The 17689-nt window shown below is 39.1% G+C and overlaps 1 protein-coding gene across 4 annotated transcripts in view; it reads left to right on the top strand.

The window, feature by feature from the left end:
* The window catches only part of acsbg2 (acyl-CoA synthetase bubblegum family member 2), a 57430-nt gene extending 40536 nt beyond the window's left edge, over positions 1 to 16894 (top strand). For all 4 annotated transcript variants that reach the window (XM_072594013.1, XM_072594016.1, XM_072594014.1 and 1 more), the window contains 6 exons: positions 2041 to 2222; positions 3458 to 3691; positions 4727 to 4944; positions 6963 to 7102; positions 13182 to 13428; positions 13777 to 16894. In XM_072594013.1, coding sequence (XP_072450114.1) covers positions 2041 to 2222; positions 3458 to 3691; positions 4727 to 4944; positions 6963 to 7102; positions 13182 to 13428; positions 13777 to 13895 — 1140 coding nt within the window. In that variant the 3' untranslated portion in view covers positions 13896 to 16894. The remainder of the gene's footprint in view (positions 1 to 2040; positions 2223 to 3457; positions 3692 to 4726; positions 4945 to 6962; positions 7103 to 13181; positions 13429 to 13776) is intronic.
* The last annotated feature ends 795 nt before the right edge of the window (positions 16895 to 17689 follow it).

Here is a 17689-nt window from a genome sequence, read left to right as displayed (position 1 = left end):
AAATACTACTTTGCTGCAAATTAACAAGAAGAAGGGCTGCAATACATTGGTTAACTTCACCATGGTTGGAATCTATCCAGTTGTGTATTCTTGCAGGCAGAAAAATGCATACGGTTTCTTTTCACAGCACAGGATTTCCTGTAGATCTCCAGGACCTCAGCTGCAAACACGTGTAATTTGAACAATATGTTTAAAAATGACATGCACATCTTAACCAAGACAACATCCTGAGATGCTTCACAGGAGCAGAATGAGTCCAGAATTAACACCAAACTAAAGAAGGAAATATCAGTGTTTTCTCCTGTTTCTCCTTGCTCTAGGTGCTGTCCATACTGTATTGATCGGTTCCTTTAAGGTTGCCATGGCATCTTGATAGGGACATTGCTTGTGCACTGTGTGTTTGCTCCCTGGGGCAGCATATTTCCTATTGCCACTTGACCACACCTCCCCTGCATTTTGAGCTGAAGCCGAGAGATGACTAAAAGCTTGGTACAATGGTTAGATTTGAACAACAGTGTTAAGTACGTGAATGAAGGCAGAGATTTTGGTAGGGAATTCCAAAGGTTCGGGTCTATATAACAGGAAGCCACCAGTAGTGGACCAAGGAAGTGGTGGCAAATGGGAATGTAAGAGGCTACAGCCATTAGGGAACAGAGTTCTTGGTCAGTAAGGCAGCATGTGGTTAAAGGTGCAAACCTGAATTCTTGATTGCACAGAAACAGTGGAGGAATTTTCTGGGGATTGTTGTCAGTTGAGGGGGCTGCTGCAAAGCCATGTGTCTTGGAGACTGGTCAGTGCTCAGGCAAGACTGCCTCAGTTAGGCTGGCCTGGGGTTTGGGCCATGGGCTGGATCGTGCTCAGTAAGGCTGCCCTGTCCAGCCAGGCCTGGGACTGGGGTGTGTTCAGTCAGGGCTGCCCTATTCAGCTAGGCTCGGGGCTGGGGTGTGTTCAGTCAGGGATGACCTGTCAAACCAGGCCTGGGGCTAGGCCAACTTCAGCACTGGATTTTGGAAATTAATGGTTGGGCACTTAGTCGTGGACCAGACTGTGGAGCCCTGAGGAAGGTGGGATGGTGATGTCTGTAGATGGGGTCCATTGAGTAAATGTGGTGCTGGAAAAACACAGCATGTCAGACAGCATCCATGGAACAAGAGAATTGGCATTTTGGGCACAAGCCCTTCATCAGGAATGAGGCATATTATATTAACACTACACTTCATATGGACTGCAAAGCAACACTGGTTCGCCCAGATGATCTTTTACACTCATTTTCTTTACATTTCTTTGACATTCAAAACGTTTCCTGCAGCTGTGAAGTTTCACAGTCTGCACTCGACCCATGGACTGAAACTGTTTAAAAACCTGTTCTGTTCTGACTTGAATAGAAGAGATTGCTTTAAAAGAAACCGCTGACTGGCAATTGGCACAAACGATTACACTTGGGATTTGGTGCTTCCCTGTTACTAGATTTGATAGAAAAGGGTAAAGAAGACTAAAACCAGGAATTTGGGAAGATTAATGTTCCCTTGAAGGGATTGTCTGTACAGATCTTGCTATTTTACAAATTGAATTTTGAATACAAAATAACAAGGAGATTGGGGATCAGCTTGTTTTGTATCAAGTCGAGAATGTGGTCCTGGAAAAGCACAGCAGGTCAGGCAGCATCTGAGGAGCAGGAGAATTGATGTTTCGGGCGTAAGCCCTTCATCAGGATGGGTTTTGCCTGAATTATCAATTCTCCTGCTCCTCTGATGCTGCCTGACCTGCTGTGCTTTTCTAGCACCAGACTCTCGACTTTAATCTCCAGCCTCTGCAGTCCTCACTTTCACCTTGTTTTGTATTAACCTGTATAATGTAATTGTATATAATACATGAATTTCTAAAAAAAAATCTAGTTCCCTTTTAATGCACAGGGCATGTGACTCTGACCTTTTCCTGATTGCATGATTCTTGATTAATAGTTTGCAGTGAAAATTATAGAAAAAATTGCCCACGGTGCAAGTAAATTTAGTTGTATGTTCTAATTACGATTTACTTCAGGGTTCTTTGGTGACCACAATGAGGGAAGTCCGTCCCACAGCATTTATGGGTGTGCCGCGTGTCTGGGAGAAGATGCAGGAGAAAATGAAAACTATAGGAGCTAAATCCTCGACTGTTAGGAGGAAAGTTGCCTCCTGGGCGAAAGATGTTGGTTTAAAAACTAATCTAAATCGCATGCGTGGGTAGGTAAATAATTTAATCACTTGCCAGCTTTCTCTCTCATCCAGTTTGGATTCAATCATTTGTTTAATTTGATCATATCTTCCTTCAAAAGCAGTTTTACTTCTGAAACAAAGGCCAAAAACGAGGCTTGTGAATTGTCGCCAGCCATGTTGTGGTGAACACATGCAAGAGTTAATCACTGAGTGGCTCTGACACAGTCAGTGAACAGGATCACTTCCTATTTTTTGGGCATTAACAGTCATGTCAGTGAAATATATATTGCACATTAGTAACAGCATTATGTTGTACCCAATCCCCTGCCAAATCTCCAAAAATGGTGCTCCGCTCTCACCCAAACAGGTTTTCCCAGTCAGTTGAATTAACAGCTGCAGACAAGTGTTGCTGACTACACCAGGAGCAGGTGTACCATACAAACTGAATGTTTCACCAACAGCTTTTGTGTGAACTATGGATTTTCTTCAGAGAGAATTCACAAAAAGGAACCTCCACCATAACTGCTGCAAACAGTCAGGAGACTAACCACATTGTAGGCACACTGGCTCCTTTTCATTTGTTACATTTCATTGCAATATTAAAGTACCAGTGCATTAATTTTTCACTATCAGGGCTTTAGGAGCAAAGTGGAAAGATGTCTATTTACATCTGGATGCATGTCACTTCTAAACTTTGTTATACATTATTGAAAACTTCCTGGACTATTTGTTTTAATTTTTTTCACGGGATGGGGCATCACTGGCAAGACTAACATTTGTTGCTCATTCTGAATTGCCTTTGAACTAATTGGGTTACTCGGCCATTCCAGAGGGCAGTGAGAAGAGTCAGCTACACCGCTATTTATCTGAAAATACATACAGGCCAGACCATGTAAGGAAATCAGAGTTCCTTTCTAAAAGGACATTAAGTTACCAGATTAGCTTTTACAACAATTGATGACCATGAAACTGAGACTTCATATTTTCAATACCAGAATTTTTAATTAAATTTAAATTCTCCTAGCTGCCATGGTGGGATTGGAACCCTTAACCCCAAAGTACTAGACAATGTGTCCAGGCTAACTGTCCAGTGACAGTACCCCAACACCACATTCACTTTTGTGCATTAGACACACAGTATTTTAGTGCATTAATGGTATGGACTGCCTCTCAAATAATTAACAATACAATGTGTTTACAATAACAAATTTCATTACATATTTAAGAAGACTCAAAATAAATACTTGTGTTCTGTTTTTCAGAAATAATGCTGTTTCATTTAACTTCCGGTTGGCCAATGAGTTGGTGTTTAAAAAGGTTCGGAATGCTTTGGGATTGACTCGTTGCACAAAATGTTACACAGGAGCAGCTCCAATAACCAAAGACACGCTGGAGTTCTTCCTTAGTCTTAACATCCCCGTATACGAGTTATATGGAATGAGTGAAAGCTCGGGACCACACACCATTTCCGTACCTGATGCATTTAGACTTTCAAGGTAGGATCACTCCCTTCAGTATGTACTCTGAGTGGCCAGATTGAGCAATATCTGTATTTAACAGCCATTTTCTTCCTCAGATTTTAGCTAGTGGTAACCAATGGAAGAGATTGGATCTGCACTCCCAGTATGCGATGTAGAATTCTGGTTCACACCGACCTGAATTCCAGTAGAAACACACTATTACAAATCCTTTGTGTAATTGTACCTCCAAACACTGGGGATAACATTTCCTTCACCACATTTGCAAAATGTAATCTCAAAGGAATGAAATCCTTCTCCAGCTTGCTGTCAACAGATGAACAGTAGCTCAAGTCCAGGTGAAGCACATGTTTGGGGTCACTGGCTTTGTGTTCTAGTGTGCTAGCCCTGCCTTTTTCTTGTGAGGCTGCATTATAGTCCCAGGATTGGGAGACGATCAGGCGTTTGTTGCTCATCATCCCATTAAAGAATTGTTGGATTTCCTGGGGCTCTAATCTACTTCCAATGTGTTGCTGTAATGGAAGCTTAGCAGAGTGTGCCTCTAAGAGTTGGAGCATTATACAACACCCATAAGGGGTACAGCAATTACAAGTCAATCAGGTAAATTTGTGCACTGAAAGTACTGCTGAGACCTTTCACCCCTTGTCATATTGTCCTTATTCCATTGCATTGAATTGTTTTGTTGGGTGCAAATAGTATTATTGGAAACTCATCTTTTTACAATGCTTATTATCATTGGATTTCCTCCCTAGCCCCAAACGTTCATTCTCCTCCCTCTCCTCAGCTCAAAATCCCCAATTTCAAACCTCTGCTGCTTTAAGGACCTCCTTATTCTTGTACAGAAGTTTCCAGTATCTTCACCTTGATGCCAGTTATGCACTGAGCACTAACTGCATTTAAATGACTACAGAAAAAAAACAAATCCATGCTCTCTGTGCACTACTCCATGGCATGCAGCAGATAAAATGCACTCAAGTTCATCTTCAGTGGAATTTAAGCCTTTAAATTTTTCTTATTTGTAAACTTTACATTTGTTCTGTTTATTTCTACTAGCTGTGGAAAGGTGATGACAGACTGTAGGACAAAGATCTTCAATCCTGATGATGATGGCTGCGGCGAGATCTGTTTCTGGGGACGGCATGTGTTCATGGGTTACCTGCACATGGACGATAAGACAGAAGAAGCAGTTGATGAGGATGGTTGGTTGCACTCGGGCGATCTAGGGAAACATGATGAGAATGGATTTCTATATATCACAGGAAGAATTAAAGGTAACTTGCATCTACCGCTTATGAAACTTAAAAAAAAGTCCATGTTTTTGGTCTGTGAAATCAAACTTCCAGTTCACTTTTGTCACATCTGTCTATCAATTTCCTATGTCCCACTTATAATACAGGCTACTACTGAGCAGTTCCAAAATTTGACTACTGTGTGGGACTCTATTTTTTTCCCAACACATTACTCAATGATTTTTGAAATGTTTCCATCGAGTAACTAAAAATTCCAATGTTTAAAATAAAAAATTAAACAATAAATTTTTTTTTACATATTTTGCAAGAAAATGACTGGCTTTAGCAATTGAATTTTCTTAATCTCCCAACTTAAAATGTTCATCTTTTTGAATGCTTTTAATGACACTGGCAGAACTTGTAAATAATCACCACTGAGATGCTGTTTATGAAAGGCCTCCATTCTCAACCAACATGGTATGACCATAGTCATATCAGCAGCCACTTTGTTACTGTGCTCAGTTTCTGGCCAGCAGATGTATGGTGATCTCACCAAGAGATTAGAGAGAGCTGCCCCCACATTCTGGGGCTAGCTCTTACTTAAATGACCTGCCAACAACCACTGGCATTTATATACCATCTTTTAATAAGTGTATCAAGATGTTTCACAGCAGCCTAGTTAAGAATCCTGGGTCAATTCCCTGGGAATTCGTGAGGCAAGATCTAAAACCGTCTCTTCCAAGGTACCCTGCGCTGACCAAGGAGGGTACACAGTGTCAGACATGGAACAGATGAAGGTACACTTCTATAAACAAGTCATCTTATTTCCTTTTACACAAATTAACTGCAGCTGGATTCTCTGGTTGTAGATGCAGAAAAATCTCGCCTTAATATTATCTTATTCGTACCTTAATATTACCTGATCATAATAAATATGATTGACCAATAGTTCGATCAAAGAAGTGAATTGTAAGGTATGGCTTGGAGAGGATTAAGCAGGGTACTCTGGTACATGAAGGCTCACTATTGATGTGTGAGCGATTGGAAATGCGGAACACAAAGTATTCTCCTGTGATCTGGGTCCCAAGATAGTTACATGTAGAAATTTTGTGAGGCATCACTACAATTGTTAATGATTTTAAGATTACTACTGAGCATTTTCTTTCATTTTAGGAATGTGTCCCCAGAATTCAGGGGGTTATTGGGTTGGATTGTTTGAGATCTGACTTGAGCAAGAGATTTTTAGAAATCAGACAAAGTACAAGCAGTGGGGACAGATATAACTTGAACAACTTTCCAGATATCTGCTAAAAAGACAGGCATTCAGGAATAAGTCAAGTTTCGGAATACCAAGGTTGAGTGGTCCCAAGGTTACATATCATCTTGGCCAATAAACCCAAGAGACTGACAGACCAGAATGTCATTGGATATGCCACAGGTTATACTTTTGTGATTAAAAAATGGTGCCTAGTTAGTCATCTGGACTGTTGTTTACCTGTAGAGTTTTCTCACACTCTTCCATTCCTTCCTATAATTCTGTGGGGGTCAGAAGATTATTGATGAAAATGAACAGGAGTAATTGTGCAGATCCTGATCTTGAACAGCAAGGTATTTTCTGTCTGATTCTTCAGTTCACCCTGTACATTATCAAACTTCTAACTACTAATGATGAATAGTACTTGGCAAGATTTTCCTGCTTCTACAACCACAGAATCCAGCTGCAGTTAATTTGTGTAAAAGGGAAATCATTTGTTTACAGAAATGTACCTTGACCTTTTCCATTTCTGACAATGTGTACCGTCCTTGGTCAGTGCAGTGTACATTGGAAGAGACTGTTTGTTTAAATTTTGGTTCATGAATTCCCAGGTAATTGACCCAGGATTCTTAACTAGGCTTAGTATTACAGCATTATAGCAGCAACTGCACCTCCAAAAATATATTTAATTGCCTGCAAAGTGCTTTGCCAATTCTGGAGGTTCTGCAAGTTGCCATAAATACAGGTGCTTCATTGTCATTGTGGAATTCATTGTTGGTAATTTTCTGTTTTTTCTATCATCCAGAGTTGATTATCACTGCTGGAGGGGAAAATGTTCCACCAGTTCCCATTGAAGATGCTGTAAAGGAACGTTTACCAATCATCAGTAACGTCATGCTGATAGGAGACAAACGCAAATTCCTATCGATGTTATTAACACTAAAGGTATTATAATTTTGATTTATAACAACAATAACCACAGGGCTGTATAAATTAATTCAGAAAGTCATTAAATGTGGAAGGTGCACCATTTGACTGAAGGAAATGAGGCTGGGATTAGATTTAAGATTCATTGTTTATATTGCTTTTAAGATGAAAAATGGAGTCCATTAAATTCATCTCTATTTCAATTTGCCAGCTTACCATCCAATTTCAATTGAAACTTTTAACTTTACCATTCATTATATTAATATTTCTTCTGAATAAAGATTTTTTTGAGGATCTGATGCTAAACACATTCTTCATTCAGTTACATCATGTCCACTTGATGTCTTTGTAGTGGCAGTTAACCATGTAAAGACTTATAGGCTGTTGTGTGACACACACACACACCCAATAAAAGCATATCACATTGGTTCCAAACGTTGCCGGACAGCAGGAGGCAGAGGTGCTGGTTGACGGTTGTGTTTGGGATCGGCGCCTGTGTCCATTGGTGAAGCACAGGGTTCAGTGCAGGGTCCCTTGCCGCTGTAGTGTCTATTAGTCACCTTAATCATTTAATTATGCTGAATAGTCTTCTCAGACTCACCATTGCTTCAGTGGTGGTATCCATGATGTTCATATTCTGCAGCCACATTCGTAGCCAGCCACATCCTGAGTTTGTGTGGAGCTCCTTTCTTATTTCTGGCGATTTCTGCCTAGCACTAGCCACACACTCATTTCCCTTTCTGTTTGGCTGCTTCTACAATCATTTATGTATTTTCAAGTGTAATATGGTTTTGTGCTTTTTGTTATTTTCACTACACGTACAATTCCAGCATTTTTAATTTCTGTGGCCCTGGGTATTAAGGTAAAGCTAAGTTGTGTTCCTAGTTTAAAGCTTTTAAGTATATTTACTTTCTCTCCCCCTCCTCCTGAACCACTATCCCAACTGTTTCCCACATTGTGTTCCGAGTCCTCTTCAGTAGCTAATTGCCTACCTTGTTTGCTTCTCTGTTAGGCAGAGGCCACCTTTCTTATACCAGTTGGGATTATGCTTCACTTCACTACTGTACAATTGATATGAACTATTGTATTATTACAATATGTATTTTTCTCTACTTCCATTGCCAGGCCTTGATTTCAAATGTAACTACGACAATGTTTTCAGTGTAGTGTTGTTGTATAACCGAGCTGGGAGAAACATTGTCAACATGCCTAGATTTAACTAGGCAAAAGTGAGGACTGCAGATGCTGGAAACCAGAGTTTAGATTAGTGTGGTGCTGGAAAAGCACAGCAGGTCAGGCAGCATCCGAGGAGCAGGAAAATCGACATTTCAGGCAAAAGCTGTTCATCAGGAATGGAGGCAGGAAGCCTCCAGGATGGAGAGATTTGGGGGTGGTGGGTGGGGCTGGGGAGAAGGTAGCAAAGAGTACAGTAGGTGAATGGGGGTGAGGATGGAGCTGATAGGTCAGAGAGGAGGGTGGAGCGGATAGGTAGAAAGGGAGATTGGCAGGTGGGACAGGTCATGGGGACAGTGCTGAGCTGGAAGGTTGGAACTGGGGTAAGGTGGTCTTTTAATATTATAGTTGTTTTCATCTGAACCCCTTCTCCACAATATTGGGTCACATGAGTCTTGGATCACAGTGTATCCAAGCGATTTTTTTCAGATTCAGTTAAATGTAGATAAGAGAAGACTCAACAATGGCAATTTGTTTGAATATGAACATTTATTGAATAATTTTTAAAAAGGAAAATAAAGACTGAAATATGACCATCTATTAAGTAATAAAGAAAGGATGAAAAAGGAAAGGAAGGAAGGTAGTAAGCCTCATGCCCTTCTGCTGGTAGGGACCCCTCGATCATTGGCTGCTCTGGAGGCTGAGGTGGTTCCTAGCACTGTCTGTGATCCCAGTCCGAGGTGAAGTCCAGAGACTTGGAACAAAACTCTCTCTCGTATATTGTTACAAACAGCCAGTACAGAAAACAAAATACAGAAAAAAAGCCATCAGCACGTACAGGAACGTTCACAGGACTCATTCACAGTTGTGCAGCTGTCGAATATCATCAACACGTCTTAGCCCTTCTGCCCATCCAATACAACCTGATAAAGTCATAGAGGTCTACAGCTCAGAAAAAGGCCCATGGGCCCATCACATTCACATGGTTTTAAACAACCACGCAAACTATTCTTATCCCATTTGGCCCATATTGTCTGTTTTGGCTGCACAAGTGCACATTGAAAATACTTTTTAAATGTTGAGTTTCTGCTCCACCATTCTTTCAGGCAGAGAGCTCCATATACTCTCTCCTTTTTGGTTGAAAATACTTTTCCTCAAATCTCTAACCTTAAATATATGTCCCTCAACATTGATCCCAACATCAAGGGGAATACGTTTCTTCCTGTCTACTCTATTTGTGCCCCTCAATTTTATATACGTTTCAATTATTGTTGCCCCTCAATCATCTCTGCTGTTAAGGAAAACCACTCCAGTCTATCCAATCTCTCTTTGCAACTAAATCTCTCCAGCCCAGGCAACATCCTGTTAAATCGCCTTTGCACACCCTCCAGTACTATCTCATCCCTTCTATAATGTGGATTCCTCAGAACTGCACTCTAGCTCTTTCAAGATTTCTGTAAAGATTTGTAGCTCAATTGCAGGTTGGTGGTTGTGGGTATGTTCGTAGATCTGGGAAGTTGATTTGCAGATGTTTCGTACCCTATCTAGGTGACAACTTCAGTGCTTTGGAGCCTCCTGTGAAGCGCGGTTATACGGTGTCTTCTGGAATTTGTTTGGTTCCGTTTCTGCTGCTTTTGGTTGCCAGTTCTGGTTGTTCGTTGTAGTGGCCGGTATATTGAGTCCAGGTCAATGTGCTTGTTGATAGAGTTGTGGATGAATGCCATGCTTCTAGGAATTCTCTGGCTGTCCCCTGTTTAGCTCGTCCTATGATTGCTGTGTTGTCCCAGTTGAATTTGTGGTCCCTGTCATCTGTGTATATGGCTATGAGGGACAGTTGGTTGTGGCATTTATTGGTTATTTCGTGTTCGTGGACACAGATTGCTAGTTGTCTGCCTGTTTGTCCTGTACAGTGTTTTGTGCAGTCTTTGCATGGAATCTTGTAAATTTACGTTAGTCTTACACATAATGGGTATTGGATCTTTCGTCCTGGTGAGTTATTGTCTGAGCCTGGCTGTCGGTTCATGGGCTGTCATGAATCCCAGAAGTTAGAGATGTCTGGCTGTCAGGTCAGAGACATTTACCTCTTTGTCCTAAACTCTCTGCCTCTGCTAATAAAGGCAGGTCTCCCATGTACTTTTAACCACTTTACCTACTTGTCCTGATTACATAAGCAACCAGTAAACATGCACATCAAGGTCCGTCTGATCCTTGGTGCTCCCCAGAGTTCTGCCATTCCTCACATATATTCCATTGTTTGACTAACCTCACATTCATCCAGAATGAGTTCCATTTGTCAGACTGTCTATATCGTCCTGAATTCTAAGTCTATCCTCCTCACAATTTACCAACTAACTAATTTTGTATCATCTGCAAACCTACGATTAACTGTCCTATATTCAAGTCTAAATCATTTATATGAACCAAAACAGCAAGGGCCCCAGCACTGACCCCAGTGGGATCCCATTACATGGAGACTTCCAGTTGGAAAATTGCTCCTCAATCATCACCCTTTGCTTTCCATCACTCAGCCAATTGTGGATCCAACTTGCCAAATTTCCCTGGATGCCATGGGCTCTTAGCTGTCAGTCTCCCATGTGAAACCTTATCAAAAGCCTTGCTGAAGTCCAATTAGACTACTACAAAAGCATTGTCCTCATCGACACACATGGTCATCTCTTCGAAAAAATCAAATTGGTCGGACATGACTTTCCCTGAACAAAACCATGCTGACCATCCTTAATTAATCCCTGCCTCTCCAATTCTGTCCCTCAGAATTGCTTCCAGTAGTTTCCCCAGTACTGAGGTTAGACTGACTGGCTTGCAGTTTTCTAGTTTATCCTTTCCTCTTCCTTGAATAACACTACTGCATTGGTTGTCCTCCAGTCCTCTGGCACTTCTACTATGGTCAAAAGAATTGAAAATTTTACACGCAGACCATTCAAAACCTCCTCTGTCTACACTAATTTCTTTAATTGAATTACAGACCTTCTCCCTGATCTCTACCCATATCGTCCCTCTCACAAGTGAGCACCAACTGAAATAATTCATTTGGAACCCTTCCTAGATCCTCTAGCACCATGCACAAATTACCACTTGGTCCTTAATAGGCCCTACACTTGCCCTCATTATCCTCTTGCTCTTAATATAGTTGGGAAAACAACAGAGGAATTTCCTTTTTTACCTGCCAAAATCCCTTCATTTCCCCTTTAGCTCTCCTGATCTCCCCTTTCAAGTTCTCCCTTGCACATTTTACATGCCTCTAGGGCTTCTGCTGTTTTGACCCCTCAATATCTGCTGTAAGCCTCCCTTTTTCTCTTAATCCAAAGATGATTATCGCTCAATGACCAGGCTTTGATGGTCTCACACGTTTTCTTTATTGGAACTTGTTGGCCCAGTACTCTCCATGTTTGTTTGATTCCAAGGTTGCCTCAAGATTATCAGTAAAGGATGAATTTCCTTTCAGAACATAGTTACTTTTCAGAAGTTCATTAATACCTAAATTTAATTTGCCTTTGGACTTTTGTGTGAACTTGTGTGACAATGCTGTCACTTTAACAAGGTTATTTTGTCCTTGTGTTTTTTTTTTGAGAGAGGTCGGAAAGGCAGAGGTGCCAAGGGAGCTGGAAAGAGCCTAATTTAACAGTGGCAGGAAAGTGGCCAATTCTCCTAGTTCAGGTTTTTTCTAGTTTGGTTTAATTGTAACAGTCAGAAGATGCTGGAGTCCAGGAAAGGTTCCAAGCTTCAGCAGATGATTCTCGACTGACTTTCGTCTCTGAAATCTCTTTGGAAGTTGTTCCCTTCTGCCTGTAAGAATCTATATTTCAATTTACCTTTTGCCAAGGGCTGTGTTTTTGGGATGTTACTGGATTGGAGCAGTTCCTTAGTTAAGTTGCTGTATTGGGTTACTTAAGTTTTCCAATAGTTAAGTTATTCTAAATTCCATTTTCTTTTGTTTCTGTTTCAACTGTAATGTTTAAATAAATTCTGTTTTGCTTAAAGCAGTCTAGTTTGACCAGCTGCATCACACCTAGAATATCCACTTCACATCTCCCTTTAAAATAAGAAACTTGGGTCTAGGCTACCTTCTTAGAATATTTTGAGGCCAAGGATATGGTCTGGCCTGGTCCATAACACTTGATTCTATTTCCTGACTACTATTTGACCAGGTCCAATGGGTCTTGAAGTTTTTGGTTGAATATATTTAAACAATAACTTAGTTGTGAATACCTTAAATTGGTCATTTCTTGAGGAATTTCTTATGCAGGTAATCCTGTGTGAGGAAGTTCCTTTCTTAAAAAAAAAATTCCCTACTTTATTTGCTTAAAATAAGAGCTGGCAGAGAACTTAATGGGGACAAAAATAGTTTTTAAAGCACTGATTTGTTTTATTTCTAATTCATTGGAATAGTGTGGTTATGCTGTTCCCTCTGTAACAAAAAAAGGATCATAATAGTGAATAAATTATATGTTGGATCAAGTTGTTCACACTAATAGGAGTTATATTTCTATAATTGTGTTTGTATATTCATTGTCATTGGCAATCTGTCATCATGGTGTAGAATTACCTACCCAGGGAATTCCGTGTCACTGGTCAGGGGTTCTGCCGGTCCTTGTTTGGCTGATGAGCCCAACCCTAGAGTTGCATGTCCAACCACATATTTTGTGTTTCCAAGAGGTGTTAATCCTTGGCCTCGAGATTGCTGGCCTTTCGTTCTCTGGTTCCTTTTCCATGTTTCTCTTTGCTAACAGGTGTTCTCATACAGGAAGGTTCTTCTAAGTTGTCACTTCTGAACAAGGTTTTGAATTTCCGTATGGAAGTCTTCAGAGTTTTTGAAATGCTTCCTTTGCCTTCCTTTCAATCAAGTACCTTTTCTTGAGCTGATATTACTAATATATTCAATAATTTATTTTTAACCTTGTTCCAGTGCAATGTAAACAGTGATTCTGGTGAACCACAGGATGATCTATCAGAAGCAGCAATTCAGTTTTGCCAAAGGATAGGCAGCAATGCCACAAAGGCATCAGAAATCTTAGCCAGCAAAGATGTTTACATATATGGTGCCATACAAGAATGCATCAACCAGGTGAATGAAAAGGCTACATCGAATGCACAGCGAATTCAGAAGTGGCTTCTTTTAGAAAAGGACTTCTCCATTCCAGGAGGAGAATTAGGTAAGGAATAAATCTATAGCTTGGATAGAACTGCACAAGTTGTAGTGCAATTTTATCATTCCAAAGCAGGGCAAGGCAAACCATACAGTGAATAAGGGGCTAAGCAAGCTGGTTTTTTGATGCGTTTTACTATGTAATAGTAGTGCTTTTCTCTCTATGTTAAAACATAAGCAGCAAGATTCCTATGTCAGGGAAGTGCAAAATAGAAGTAGTTTGCTCTTTTTTAAAAACTAGGAGCATAACATTCAAAATGATTTTGAAACAAGGTTGAAAAGTTATTTTTAAAATCTTGTATTGCAACTTTTTGATAAGTTTCATTTTTGTTGTATTGCCCTTTGTTATTCACAGGTCCGACAATGAAACTGAAAAGGCCTGTTGTGCTGAAGATGTACAGTGACCAAATTGATGATCTGTACAAGGATGCAATAACCCCAATCACTCCAGATAATCCGCTTACAGCAAAATAGACTTGGTTGTTACTTACAGCAGTGAAACACCAGCTGGATTTGTAGATTGTTTGTTTATATTTTTGGTTTTGCAATGTTATCATCAACTTTGGCATTTCTATATAGTTTCAAATAAATGTTCATGTTTCACAATTGTTGCCACAATGAAGAAATTAATTGTATTGCATCTGTACTTTTCAGGAATTGGGATTGCTAAAACAAATTGAGGGAAGATGTGCTTTTTACATTAAAATGCTTAGTACAGGTATTGTGCTAGCATTGCAAATATGCTCATTTGAAAAGTTATTTTCCCATACTTGTATGTATGTGCATATACATAATGAAACCAACTTTTAGCATTTGACTTCCTTAACATGGAAATATACCAAACTTTAGTAAACACGAAGGGCCGGCAGCAACAATTCTGTTTATAATATCTCTTGGTTACAGAACAAAACGTTGTTTACAAAATCCGTGACAAATGGCAGATATTCTGCTATACACGATTACAGTCTCCAAAGAAGTGATAACATTTTATGTTTTGATCAACCATGTGTGTAAAGATTATTATTCCAACATTTCTATTTCTTTAATTTTTGTACAGCATCCCCAAAAATTATTTAAGTGACCTATTTCTTTGTTTTTATGACTATTTATTGTTCTTGAAGTTTAACTGTCATGAAATATATTTTTGTTTCCAATGTACATTTTGTAGAGGAATTGTACAGCCCCATTTGGACAAGCCAAATAATAAAAAAAAGTTCTGTTTTTATACATGAAAAGCCACTTTTTAGTGTGGCAGTGCTTTAAATTTTGTAGAATCATCAAATTATTGACTTTTACAGCACAGGAGTATTTGGTCACTCATGTAAATGCTAGCTATCTGAAAGAGTCTTATCTTTTTTTTACTCAACTTTTTTCAAAGGGGATGAATAGCTAATGGATTCTCCTTTCACCATGGTTCTGCTCGGGTACTCTGATTTAACCATCCTCTGTATAATAAAAATACATCCTTTTTTTTGTGTGTCTTTTTAAATTTATGTTAAACAACCATTAGAACAGAAATGTTAGTGATTCTACAGTAGTAAGAACCATGGTGTCATCTGGTTCTGCTCATAACCAAAACCTTTCTTTTTTCATTTTATTTATTCTGGAAGAAAGGTGCCAAAGATTTATATAGATTTTTTTTTTCATTTTTTTCTGCTTTTGTAATTCTGAAACCTAAAGCCCTTTGTCCAGGGATCTTTACAGTTAGATGTAACTTGATCTCTTTGAATAGGCAGAACTGTGTTCCTGAAATTTGAATAACCTTATATTTCTCCACTTCAACTTTAATCTGAAGTCTTTCTGTCTGATTTATCTACAGCCTCCTGAAGTTGTTCACGACCACTTTTGTTGTTAAATCCTATTTTAATGCTGTGTCTAAATTTTGTATCCTCTATACCTAGGTCCAGATCTCTCTCACATCACTACCCAAAACTGAAATATCACTGCTCAATTTGTTTCACTTCTCCAACCAGCACAAGTTTTTGGTTTCTATTGTACTGATACATCGCCTCCAGTAAAGTTACCATAGATCTGCCATCCCATAGGACTGCACTCCCATCAGAGAGACATAACTAGTTGTGATTTAACCCAGGTGTCACCATGTCTTAGCTGAAGGGAGAGGTTGAAAAGAGATCTTTCATGGTAATCTCTGGCATCACTCTACATGGCAAACCAGTCAACCAAGTTGAGCTATCTCAAAGACAATATGCCTTAATTTTTACTTTAATTTGTCAGGTATATATTCCTCTTACAATTAGTGTTGGTTACCATTGACTCAATCCATGTCTTTTTCACCACTAACTTTATCCCAAGTTTTGATTTTCAGAAGCTTTATCCACTGTCTTACATGTTTATAGTTTTTGATTTATTCTTCTCATCACCAATGATACTGCTCTCCAGCACTTTAATATGCACATCGAAGAGAATTTGAAACATTGTGGTCAAAGCCTGTGATAGACTGAGCAATATTTAACTCCCATAATATCCTAAAAGGGAGATGGTGGAAAACTGGCCAGGAATGCATTGGAATAGATTACTGAGAGGTAACAAAGGCATGGAGAGTAGGTTACCGTTGATGTCTGGTGTTAGCTGTTCAACTGCAGCTATTAAGTGCTTTGGACTACAAAGAACTCGGATGCTGTAATTTCTAAAATACCACATGTGAAAAGTGCCTAAAAATGTAATGCTGGGGCTAAATTTTCAATACCTTAATTATTGTACATGTTTATTTGCAACACTTATAATATTTTAAGTATGAATTCAACCAGTTTTGAATTTTTGAGAACTAACTTGTGAAGGGGATTGGTATTAACCAGAGAAAATGTAACCCTTTAGCAATCCTAAGTTTCTTTGGCTGTAGGGAATAGCATTTTGGCAGTAACTTGATTAGGCTATAAAAACAGTGAAACTGGCACCTTTAATAGTCTAAGAATGATCTATACAGCAGTTTGACTAGCAGTTGTTCTACACGCTGTTATGCTTTTCTTACTGAATTGTGAAATGAACAATTTTGACTTACCTTCCTGTTATTTTACCTATTGGTGAGAAAGGTATTATTGTCTTAATATTAATGTACCACATCCAATGTATGCAAGCTGCTAGTTTATAAACTGAACACAATCCCAATGCAATATTCAAAATGGCGACGTATCAGCTGAAGTGTGAAAACATTGCCCAATTGACATTTCTTCTGCATTATCATTTGAAGGAGTATTTCATTGTTTTTGTGTCACTGGTTGTTTACCCAACGTCTTAATATATTTGCAACCAATTGCTATGTTAAAAATCCTGAAAGTGTAATTACTGCTATTTACTATGAATGATAACACCCAGACTGTATTCAATGTAAATACAGATACTGTAATGTTTTATTCCATTGCTGCAGACTGTAAATTTTGCATGAACATGTAATATGCAACGTTGAACGATTGTGTACTTCATTGCATTGTGATGCAAATAAAATTGTGAAACCAGAGATTTTTTCAGGATGATAATGATAAAGGGTCCTATTTGTGGATTTTTTTTAAAAAATCATTTTTACATTCCTGTTAGATTTTCAGTGACTTCTTTTGACAAGCAGAAAAATAAAAGGCCCATTCATATTAGACTAGAAGTGATCTTAACCAGAAAAACACAAAATAGAAAAGGAAGGGGTCTACAGTTGTTTCAAGCAGTAGCAATTACAATTGAGAAAATTCCTGAACACCTCTTTACTCAAAAACTTGGTAACAGTCTGAGTTTGGGATAGAAATTACCACTCCATATTTTACCCAGTTGCACTGCTTTACAGCAATATCTGTTAACCAGTACAAGTACAAAAAAAGAGTATTGCTGAAAAAAGACATTTTGTTAAAAGATCATCATCTTGCAGGCCTTTGCAGATAAAATGCTTCAATAAAATGACTACTTTTAGCAATACTGAGGTCTTGTACAACCAAATCACTACTTATTAACAAAAAAAACTGAACCATGTAGTACAAGAGAAAATAGTATCAATAGCCTCAGTACAGTTACATGTAACAACAGTTTATAAAAGTTTCCAATGTAATTTCAGCAATCCCAACAAAATAGTGCTTTGATCTGTCTCTGAATGGACCCAGTGCTTACAACTCCATTATCTTACCAGATCCCAAGAGAGGATTCGGCTTCAATACAAGAGGAAGTCTGATGATTTCAGTACAGGACACAACCTTCAGCCTCCCATCCATCCAGTGCACTGGAATAATGGCATGGAATTTCTGTGACTCTTGTCAGCCTAGATACAAAAA

This window comes from Chiloscyllium punctatum, chromosome 24 (assembly GCF_047496795.1).
Source record: "Chiloscyllium punctatum isolate Juve2018m chromosome 24, sChiPun1.3, whole genome shotgun sequence".
Classification (NCBI taxonomy): Eukaryota; Metazoa; Chordata; class Chondrichthyes; order Orectolobiformes; family Hemiscylliidae; genus Chiloscyllium; species Chiloscyllium punctatum.
This window is presented reverse-complemented; position numbering and strand designations above follow the sequence as displayed.